Source organism: Oncorhynchus tshawytscha, linkage group LG01 (assembly GCF_018296145.1).
Source record: "Oncorhynchus tshawytscha isolate Ot180627B linkage group LG01, Otsh_v2.0, whole genome shotgun sequence".
Classification (NCBI taxonomy): domain Eukaryota; kingdom Metazoa; phylum Chordata; class Actinopteri; order Salmoniformes; family Salmonidae; genus Oncorhynchus; species Oncorhynchus tshawytscha.
In genome coordinates, this window is record NC_056429.1 from 77349088 (window position 1) to 77360681 (window position 11594).

The window sequence follows — 11594 nt, forward strand, 5'->3', positions numbered from 1 at the left end:
GCAACCACATATCGCAGTCATAGTAAGTACATTTCCCTCAAAGTAGCTATTAGTAAAGTCAGTGCGAGTGTTAGTATCTGTGCTAGTAGGACTGTACATACTGTATAGGCAAAATTTTACAAATAAATCAAGTGTGGAAGAAACTTGTGTTGATATTTTGTGATGATTGGGTCAGGCATACACACAGTGACTTAAACAATTTGGTCAGTCTGGTATACGAGGCTAGAGATTGGCACCACATGCAGATGATGGTTCTTCTTATACTATGTCAGGTTTGGTGTTTTTCTTAGGTTTTCCTCCTTACCTTCACAAGCTGTACATCCTATCTTATAAGATGACTCTGAGACAGCTGTTCTTGGTTGACTATTCACTGGTGTCTGAGAACCTGGGAGGGGGGGGGCGGTTAGCCATTGGTGTGGATCCACAAGGAGCATCTTAGTCATAATGTCTTATTGGAAACGGAGGTAGCTATATGTTTGAGCCAGTAAGTGATAGCTAAAGGGACACCTCCTTCTGAGAATTGTGGTGTAACCAGTTCAGCCACTATTCTTGAGCAGTATGTGTATTGGGCTCCCGAGTGGCGCAGCGGTCTGAGACACTGCATCTCAGTGCTAAAGGCGTCACTACAGACCCTGGTTTGATCCTGGGATGTATCACAACCGGATGTGATTGGGAGTCCCATAGGGCAGCACACAACTGACTCAGCGTGGTCCGGGTTAGGCTGTCATTGTAAATAAGAATATGTTCTTAACTGACTTGCCTAGTTAAATAAAGATTAAATAATGAAAAATAAATCTACCAAGAGAGAAGATGCTGATCCTGGATCCGTGGCACAATCTCAGTAGGTAGATGCACAGAGACAAATGAGACAGATATTTCCCCAGATGCCTAAATGTGAAGCACCCGCTTGGCGTTTCCAAATATGGTTTCCAAATATTCACCCACTGGTCAGCAGTGGGAGAAGATGGAACGAGATGGAATTTAGCCAACATTCTGCAAATTTTCTAATCGATGAAACATTTGATTTCAATACAGTTTTCTGTTCCCAAAACTAGAATATTTAATGTACAGAATGGACAAAGTTTTGCAGACTTTACCAGTGGCAAAAGTTGTTTAAAAATCTCGTTGTTTCGAAAGAGTGCAAAGGTGAATTGAGTTATTGCACACGCGCACATCACAGAGTAGGCGTTCCCTAACGGAAAAATGCAGATGAACGCGCCAATAGGATCTCGCTAGCTCCGGCTTGGTTCTGCCCTCCTCCTTGCTTGTTCTGCCTACTATGACTCATTTGTTCCCATTGGAAACGACAGGTTTTGGTCTATCTTGGTTTAGTTGTAAACGATCTTTGTTAAAGGCGAGTCATCACCACGAGAACGGAAATCGTGAGATTGTATGGCAACACCAATGAGAGCCGTTCTAACTGAGTGATTGCGATACGGTCGTAAATATAATGTTTTGGTGACGAGCTGTGACCACCAGTGTCCTCTACGCTAAGCTGCATTTATATAGCGTGTACATTCCCATAGTTATAATTTCCTCTGCACTGCTAACCACCACAGTCATGGCAGGTACTTTGGCACGTAAAGCTGTTGACCATCTTAAAAGCAAGGAGTTCAGAGAGTATCTCATGAGGTATGACACATTTGCAAGATCTGGAAGATAGCTAGTTACAGTAACACTTACTTTATCAACTAAGTTAGCCAGCTACCTAATATAGCAATGCAAATAATTATCAAACGTATCGAGCTAACGTTAGTTGTAAATTGTAACTACCACCATTAACGTTTTTTTTTTGGACAAATATTGTGTCCAGCCTGAAGGACGTTTGTTCTTGAATGTTTTTGGCATCACTCAAGCTAGCCCTTGTCGTCATGACCCCAATTACATTGCTGGGTCATTGCACGTCCCCTTTTACGGGAAACATTTCAAACTTAACTTTTACGAGTTAGAATTAATTGTACAAATATCAAATATACACTTAACGTACTTAATTTAGCAAAGTTGCACCCAGCTGTGCTCTGAGTAACACTTTCTTTGAAACCCGACGTTGAATTGCATGGAATTTGAATCCGGAACGTTTCCTCTCGTGACCTCTATAAGCCAGAATGTTGAATAACATATTTTAAAGTGCGGGTTGTCCACGTGGTTGGTCCTTATGGCGGTAGAAATACGAGACAATATGTCCACCTGAAAGTTTAATTACATCACATTTTCAATGCGCTGGTAGTGCGTTCAGATTTCTATCACCCGAAACATGTGCAGAACCATGTAAACACGAAGTTCGGCAAGTATGCATGCTTCTCATGCATGTATTTGTTTTTTGTATTTTTTTTGTATCTTGTGCGAGTGTTTGAGGCGATATCAAATGTGAATGCACAACCAGCGCTTTGAAAAGTTGTTGTAATTATACGTTCCTATTGTTATATTGTCTCGCATTCTTACCGCCAAAAGGACCAACCACACGGACAACCGGTAAAGTATGTTAAAATATAATTGTATTTTACATTCTGACTTGTAGAGGTCCTGAGTGTTCCATATGCAATTCAACGTGGGTTTTCAGGCAAGAGTAACACGGAACCCAAACCGGCTGCGCGCGTGCGCTATCGTGCATACATTTGTTTTGTCCCCCCTACAACAAAAGCGATCACGACATGCAGGTTCAAATGTAAAAACAAACTATGAACCAATGACATTAATTTGGGGACAGGTCGAAAAACATTAAACATGTATGGCTAGTTAGTGTGCACTTGCTAGCTAATTTGTCCTATTTAGCTAGCTTGCTGTTGCTAGCTAATTTGCCCTGTGATATAAACACTGAGTTATTTTACCTGAAAAGCACAAGGTCCTCTACTCTGACAATTAATCCACACACAAAACGGCCAACCGAATCGTTTCTAGTCATATCTCCTCCTTCCAGGCCATTTCATCTTTGAACTTCTATGGTGATCGCATCCAAACTTTCATAGTATTGTAATGAAACTGCAGGGAGCAGGTCTCGGACCTTCGAGCCCGAGGTCCGGCGCGCTATCGACTGTGCCATAAAAGCATGCTCATGCGGCAGAGTCGTGGATGCAATGTACAATCCCACTTCTGACACCAATGTAATGAAACAGCAGGGAGCAGGTCTCGAACCCTCAACCTTCTAGCCCGAGGTCCAGCGTGCTATCGACCGTGCCGCAAAAGCATGCTCGTGCGGCAGAGTCAATTTCCGCGCTTATAAACCGAGGGTCGTTACACTATTACCACGACCACCGGAAAACAGTTTGTCTTTCAATCACCCACGTGGGTATAACCAATGAGGAGATGGCACTATAAACTGCTTCTATCTGCTTCTATAAACCAATGAGGAGATGGGATAGGCAGGACTTTCAGCGCGATCTGCGTCAGAAATAGGAGCTCTATTTTAGCACTTGGTAACGCAGACGCTCGTTGGTGCGCGTGAGCAGTATGGATGCAATAATTGAATAACATGGATTTCTAAATTTATTTTGTGACACTCGCACACGCGACGAGTCCAGTCTGGTCAGCATATAACACAATAGAAATGCTAGAGCAAGGTGTAAGGTTGTGAGGTACCTCGGCTGGAGGCTGTGTCGTACCTCTTTTGTATTTGAAAGAGTGTTTCTCGTTGGTATGAAAGTTAAGGTTTCCAAAACCATATCACAAGTGAGGATTATTAAAGGTACAATATGCAGAAATCACTCCGCCATTTCCTGATTGCTAGAATTCTAATAGTTTGCCTAATTTCGGTTTGTGACAACAAGCAAGTTTCTGGAGAATCATTGTACCCTCCAAATCACTGAAGTAATTTTCAGTAACCTAAAATGTTGTATATGCAGCTGTTTGAAGCTGGTGTGGGTGGGTAAGAGACAAAAACAAAATTTAAGACAGGAAACAGAAAATAGCGCAAATAGAAATTATTCACAAGCATTTCGCTACACCCGCGATAACATCTGCTAAACACGTGTATGTGACCAATACGATTTGATTTACCACTTCAGTGAGAATGACACATCTATAACTCACATTTCTTTGTGAATTTGGTCAGGTCGCCCCAAAAAGTTAGATATTACAGCTCTAACGTTTCTAAACGTCAAAACAGAGTGTCAGGACACCTTCAGCTGAAAACCCAAAAGGGGGCCGGCGGCTGCAAGCCCTTGTGGGCCCCCTTGGCTTCTCGAGAGCTAGCTATCGAAGTAGCCTACTGCTGTGTGTGCTGATGTGTTGCTGGTGATGTCAGCCCTATATTAGTATTATGCCGCGTTTATGTCATGTCGGAGTAATCAGAGGAACAACTTGGGAGAGTTGAGATTGGTTCTTGCATCTTTCCTTTCTCAACATTGACAGCCGAAAACACGGCCATGTTTGTGGCCATTTTCAGTGATGCGTGGCGTCATAGTTCAGCATGTGGGATAGATCGGGGTCCAGAGATCATACCGGAGTTTCCTAGTCGTAATTATGAGTTGGAGGGGCGTTCACATGCATTATTAGTTTGTCAGGCATGATGTGATGTGTTGATTGTTTTCCTGAGGTATAGGCATATATCCTAACCAAAACTCCTTTTGTCTTATGTCTGTCATCTTGGTGTCCTCCCGGGAACATTCAAAATAAGCACAGTAAGTTTTGTTTTTGTCTACTCAAAAGGCACTCACACATCTGATCTATCTGTGTTACTGGTACATGGTAACAATTGATTAACGAGGAAAAAAGAAGAAACCCCACACACTGCGTTTGTTAGTATCACTTCTCTTTATTTAGCTTTACGTATCGGCCTCAAGGCTTTCGTCAGAGCTTTTTGTATACTAAAGAAATCGCAATGTTTTGGCTTCAATTGAACATAGCAGATAGAGTGGAGTCTTAGGTAGTTAGTTGGCAAGACTGTATAATTGCTATGGCAGCTTGAATACATTTGACCCTTACAGTAACCTTGTTGCTCTCTACATGAATTGTTCCTTAAAATGTTGTTTTCTACTTCTATTCCAGCACTTCTGGGGACCTGTGGCCAACTGGGGTCTGCCCATAGCTGCCATCAGTGACATGAAGAAAAGCCCTGAGATTATCAGTGGCAGAATGACCTTTGGTGAGACGATAGGAAAACAGACACAACACAATTGCTGCCGTTTATCTAGCTATAACTTTAGGGACTTTCTGCCAGGGATTGATCGCCTGTTCACTATAATACCAGCAGCAGTCTCACGCTGAATAACTCCATGCTTTGATAAAGTAGAATTCCAATGGGTTAACATTATTCTTTGAACTTCAACAATCCTTTCCTGCAGTCTGACATGAGGCAAGAACATTTAGTTTTTTTCCTGATAAGGATGTCTGAAAGATATGAATAAAGTTTCAAGTCCTTATTTACTCAGTGTTCTTTGTTGTTGCCCCCCCCCCCGGCAGCTCTGACCTGCTACTCACTCCTGTTTATGAGGTTTGCATACAAAGTTCAGCCAAGGAATTGGCTCCTCTTTGCTTGCCACCTAACCAATGAGACAGCCCAGCTCATTCAAGGATCGCGACTTATCAAATACAAGTAAGCTCACCTTTTACTGTACTGCATGAGTTGCTTATTTCAATGCCAAACTCATTTTGTTTTATACCAGTTTTCCATTTTGGTTACAAAGCACCGTGCAACAACAACCTAAACATAGGGTGGCGCACAATTGGCCCAGGGTCGTCCAGCTTTGACCGGTGTATGCCATTGTAAATCAGAATTTGTTCTTAACTGACTTGCCTAGTTAAATTTAAAAAAATAAAAACACATACAGTACCAGTCAAATGTTTGAACACATACTCAATCACAGGGTTTTCTTTATTTTTACAATTTTTTTATTTTTACTATTTTCTACATTGTAGAATAATATTGAAGACATCAAAACTATGAAATAACACATATGGAATCATGTAGTAAACAAAAAAAAGTGTTAAACAATTCAAAATATATTTGAGATTTTTCAAATAGCTACCCTTTGCCTTGATGACAGCTTTGCACACTCTTGGCATTCTCTCAACCAGCTTCACGAGGAATGATTTTCCAACAGTCTTGAAGGAGTTCCCACATGCTAAGCACTTGTTGGCTGCTTTTCCTTGACTCCAACTCCTCCCTAACCATCTCAATTGGGTTGAGTTCGGGTGATTGTGGAGGCCAGGTCATCTGATGCGGCACTCCATCACTCTCATTCTTGGTTAAATAGCCTTTACACAGCCTGGAGGTGTGTTTTGGGTTATTGACCTGTTGAAAAACAAATGATAGTCCCACTAAGCGCAAATCAGATGGGATGGCGTATTGTTGTAGCCATGCTGGTTAAGTGTGCCTTGAATTCTAAATAAATCACTGACAGTGTCACTAACAAAGCACCATCACACCACCACCTCCATGCTTCACGGTGGGAACCACACATGCGGAATTCATCTGTTCACCTACTCCATGTCTCACAAAGACGTGGCGGCTCGAACCAAAAAATCATCAGACCAAAGGACAGATTTCCACCGGTCTAATGTCCATTGCTTGTGTTTCTTGGCCCAAGCAAGTCTCTTCTTCTTATTTGTGTTCTTTAGTAGTGGTTTCTTTGCGGCAATTTGACCATAAAGGTCTGATTCATGCAGTCTCCTCGGAACAGTTGATGTGTCTGTTACTTGAACTCTGAAGCATTTATTTGGGCTGAAATCTGAAGTGCAGTTAATTGCAGATTTCTGAGGCTGGTAACTCAAATGAACTTATCCTCTGCAGCAGAGGTATCTCTGGGTCTTCCTTTCCTGTGGTGGTCCTCATGAGAGCCAGTATCATCATAGCGCTTCATGGTTTTTGCAACTGCACTTGAAGAAACTTTTTTTGAAATTTTTGCATTGACTGACATTCATGTCTTTAAAGTAATGATGTCTGTTTCTTTTCTTTTTGAGCTATTCTTTCCATAATATTAACTTGGTCTTTTACCAAATAGTGCTATCTTCTGTATGCAGTCTAAGGCACTGCATCTCAGTGCTAGAGGCATTACAACAGACCCTGGTTCGATTCCAGGCTGTATCACAACCGGCTGTGGTTGAAGTCCCATAGGAATTGGCCCAGTGTCGTCCCGGTTAGGGTTTGGCCGGGGTAGGCCGTCATTGTAAATAAGAATTAGTTTTTAACCGACTTGCCTAGTTAAATCAACAATACCTTGTTACAACAACTGATTGACTCAGAAATTAAGAAGGACAAAAATTCCACAAATTAACTTTTTAAGAAGGTACACCAGTTAATTGAAATGCATTCCAGGAGACTACCTCATGAAGCTGGTTGAGAGAATGCCAAGCGTGTGCAAAGGATGGCTGCATTGAAGAATCACAAATATAACATATATTTTGATTTGTTTAACACTTTTTTTTGGTTACTACATGGTTCCATATGTGTTATTTCATAGTTTTGATGTCTTCACTATTATTCTTCAATGTAGAAAATAGTTTTTAAAAATTAAGAAAAACCCTTGAATGAGTAGGTGTGTTCTGACTGATGCTGTATGTGATTTATTCACTGCTCAGATGGTTCTTTGTGGCACTTGTTAGGGTATAATAGACGGATATTTCAAGGAGGCTACAGCCTTGAAGCCCAAACGTCTTTTGGGATTTCTCCATCCAAGTGCATGTTGAAAGTTACCATCAAATTAACAAAACATGTACAACATGGAAGCATAGAACTTTATGGCATTCATTTTATCCATTGATAGCATCTTAACTACAGTCTCCGTCTTTCACTCTTCTTTAAAAAATATAAATATCTATACAATTGATGTTGGAAGTTTACATACACCTTAGCCAAATACATTTGAACTCAGTTTTTCACAATTCCTGACATTTAATCCTAGTAAAAAAATCCCTGTCCTTAGGTCAGCTAGGATCACCACTTTATTTTAAGAATGTGAAATGTCAGAATAATAGAGTGATTTATTTCTTTCATCACATTCCCAGTGGGTCAGAAGTTTACATACACTCAATTAGTATTTGGTAGAATTGCCTTTAAATTGAGTCAAACGTTTCGGGTTTCGGGTAGCCTTCCACAAGTTTCCCACAATAAGTTTGGTGAATTTTTGGCCCATTCCTCCTGACAGAGCTGGTGTAACTGAGACCGGTTTGTAGTCCTCCTCGCTCGCACACACTTTTTCAGTTCTGCCCACACATTTTCTATAGGATTAAGGTCAAGTCTTTGTGAGGCCACTCCAATACCTCGACTTTGTTGTCCTTAAGCCATTTTGCCACAACTTTAGAAGTATGCTTGGGGTCATTGTCCATTTGGAAGACCCATTTGCGACCAAGCTTTAACTTCCTGACTGATGTCTTGAGATGTTGCTTCAATATATCCACATAATTGTCCTTCCTCATGATGAAGTGCACCAGTCCCTCCTGCAGCAAAGCACCCCCACAACATGATGCTGCCACCCCCGTGCTTCACGGTTGAGATGGTGTTCTTCAGCTTGCAAGCCTCCCCCTTTTTCCTCCAAATATAACAATAGTCATTATGGCCAAACAGTTCTATTTTTGTTTCATCAGACCTGGGGACATTTCTCCAAAAAGTATGATCTTTGTCCCCATGTGCAGTTGCAAACCGTAGTCAGGCTTTTTTATGGCAGTTTTGGAGCAGTGGCTTCTTCCTTGCCCTTTTAGGTTATGTCGATTATAGGACTTGTTTTACTGTGGATATAGATACTTTTGTACCTGTTTCCTCCAGCATCTTCACAAGGACCTTTGCTGTTGTTCTGGGATTGATTTGCAGTTTTTGCATCAAAGTACATTCATCTCTAGGAGACAGAACGCGTCTCCTTCCTGAGTGGTATGATGGCTGCGTATTCCCATGGTGTTTACTTGCGTACTATTGTTTGTACAGGTGAACGTGGCACCTTCAGGCGTTTGGAAATTGCTCCCAAGGATGAATCCGACTTGTGGAGGTCTACAATTTTGGGGGGATTTCTTTTGATTTTCCCATGATGTCAAGCAAAGAGTTTAAAAAAAAAAAAAAAAATTATTTCACCTTTATTTAACCAGGTAGGCTAGTTGAGAACAAGTTCTCATTTGCAACTGCGACCTGGCCAAGATAAAGCATAGCAGTGTGAACAGACAACACAGTTACACATGGAGTAAACCATTAACAAGTCAATAACACAGTAGGGAAAAAAAGAGAGTCTATATACATTGTGTGCAGAAGGCATGAGGAGGTAGGTGAATAATTACAATTTTGCAGATTAACACTGGAGTGATAAATGATCAGATGGTCATGTACAGGTAGAGATATTGGTGTGCAAAAGAGCAGAAAAGTAAATAAATAAAAACAGTATGGGGCTGAGGTAGGTAAAAATGGGTGGGCTATTTACCGATAGACTATGTACAGCTGCAGCGATCAGTTAGCTGCTCAGATAGCAGATGTTTGAAGTTGGTGAGGGAGATAAAAGTCTCCAACTTCAGCGATTTTTGCAATTCGTTCCAGTCACAGGCAGCAGAGAACTGGAACGAAAGGCGGCCAAATGAGGTGTTGGCTTTAGGGATGATCAGTGAGATACACCTGCTGGAGCACGTGCTACGGGTGGGTGTTGCCATCATGACCAGTGAACTGAGATAAGGCGGAGCTTTACCTAGCATGGACTTGTAGATGACCTGGAGCCAGTGGGTCTGTCGACGAATATGTAGCGAGGGCCAGCCGACTAGAGCATACAGGTCGCAGTGGTGGGTGGTATAAGGTGCTTTAGTGACAAAACGGATGGCACTGTGATAAACTGCATCCAGTTTGCTGAGTAGAGTGTTGGAAGCTATTTTGTAGATGACATCGTCGAGGATCGGTAGGATAGTCAGTTTTACTAGGGTAAGTTTGGCGGCGTGAGTGAAGGAGGCTTTGTTGCGGAATAGAAAGCCGACTCTAGATTTGATTTTTGATTGGAGATGTTTGATATGAGTCTGGAAGGAGAGTTTACAGTCTAGCCAGACACCTAGGTACTTATAGATGTCCACATATTCAAGGTCGGAACCATCCAGGGTGGTGATGCTAGTCAGGCGTGCGGGTGCAGGCAGCGAACGGTTGAAAAGCATGCATTTGGTTTTACTAGCGTTTAAGAGCAGTTGGAGGCCACGGAAGGAGTGTTGTATGGCATTGAAGCTCGTTTGGAGGTTAGATAGCACAGTGTCCAAGGACGGCCGGAAGTATATAGAATGGTGTCGTCTGCGTAGAGGTGGATCAGGGAATCGCCCGCAGCAAGAGCAACAACATTGATATATACAGAGAAAAGAGTCTGCCCGAGAATTGAACCCTGTGGCACCCCCATAGAGACTGCCAGAGGACCGGACAGCATGCCCTCCGATTTGACACACTGAACTCTGTCTGCAAAGTAGTTGGTGAACCAGGCACGGCAGTCATCAGAAAAACCGAGGCTACTGAGTCTGCCGATAAGAATATGGTGATTGACAGAGTCGAAAGCCTTGGCAAGGTCGATGAAGTGTGATTGTAGGCCTTGAAATACATCCACAGGTACACCTCCAATTGACTCAAATGATGTCATGGCTTTAGAAGCTTCTAATAGGCTAATTGACATCATTTTCTGGAATTTTCCACGCTGTTAAAAGGCACAGTCAACTTAGTGTATGTAAACTGCTGACCCACTGGAGTTGTGATACAGTGAATTATAAGTGAAATAATCTCTGTATAAAATGACTTGTCATGCACACAGATGTCCTAACCGACTTGCCAAAACTAAAGTTTGTTAACAAGAAATGTGTGAAGTGGTTAAAAAATGAGTTTTAATGGCTCCAACCAAAGTGTATGTAAACTTCTGACTTCAACTGTGTGTGTGTATTAATTACACACACTGTACCCACATAGGTATTGAATCATAGTCACTGGTTATAATTTAAGACTTAATGCTATTCTACAGAATGTGTATCTATAGTAATTCTGATGGGTTTGTTCCACTTCTTTCCAGCATGGAGAAGAAGTCATCTTAGGGGTGGAATTGCAGAATATTTAGTTTAATTAGAAACCAGCATCGTTTGGCTGTATGTATGGCAATTTTATGTTATTGCATACCTATGTAAAACTCTTAACTTAAAAATGGTTAATTAAGTTTCAACTTATGTTGAAGACCACCATGTCTGTTTCTTCAGGTATATAAGGTCAATGAATAGATTGATTTTGCACCATGTATCATGCACAACCTTATGAAATGGAGTCTGTAGAGGCCCTTTTAATGATGTCTTTTAAAGAGATGGTCTGTGACACATGCACTCTAGGTTACGACCTCATTTTGGTAAATGTATTAGCTACCAATAACAATCTTTATCAGAATGTACAGGCAATACAAGTGGTACTCTGTTGTTGCCATGGCAGTGTTATTTCTGAAGATAATGAATAAACCGTTATCTATTTCCCATAAATGAAACTTCCTCTTACACTGATCAAACTACACGCTCATAATATCTAATAAACTGTCTGATATCCATTGAGTGGCTGATTTAACTTTTACCTTCATGAAGACTGAGAACTCTTCCAGGAAGGCTGCATTCTGAATGACCTTGATGAAAGGCATCAGTGAACATTCTACCTTAGTTATGTGTACTGCAATGTCTTTTTGAAGTTGTATCTT

General features: G+C 41.4%; 1 protein-coding gene across 1 annotated transcript; it reads left to right on the top strand.

Moving 5' to 3' along the window:
- Window positions 1-1407: 1407 nt before the first annotated feature.
- Window positions 1408-11450, top strand: LOC112257133 (mitochondrial pyruvate carrier 1). Its single transcript, XM_024430702.2, has 5 exons — window positions 1408-1632; window positions 4613-4616; window positions 4984-5080; window positions 5398-5530; window positions 10935-11450. The coding sequence occupies exons 1-5, from the start codon at window positions 1562-1564 to the stop codon at window positions 10954-10956; spliced, it is 327 nt and encodes a 108-aa protein (XP_024286470.1). The 5' UTR covers window positions 1408-1561; the 3' UTR covers window positions 10957-11450.
- Window positions 11451-11594: the final 144 nt, after the last annotated feature.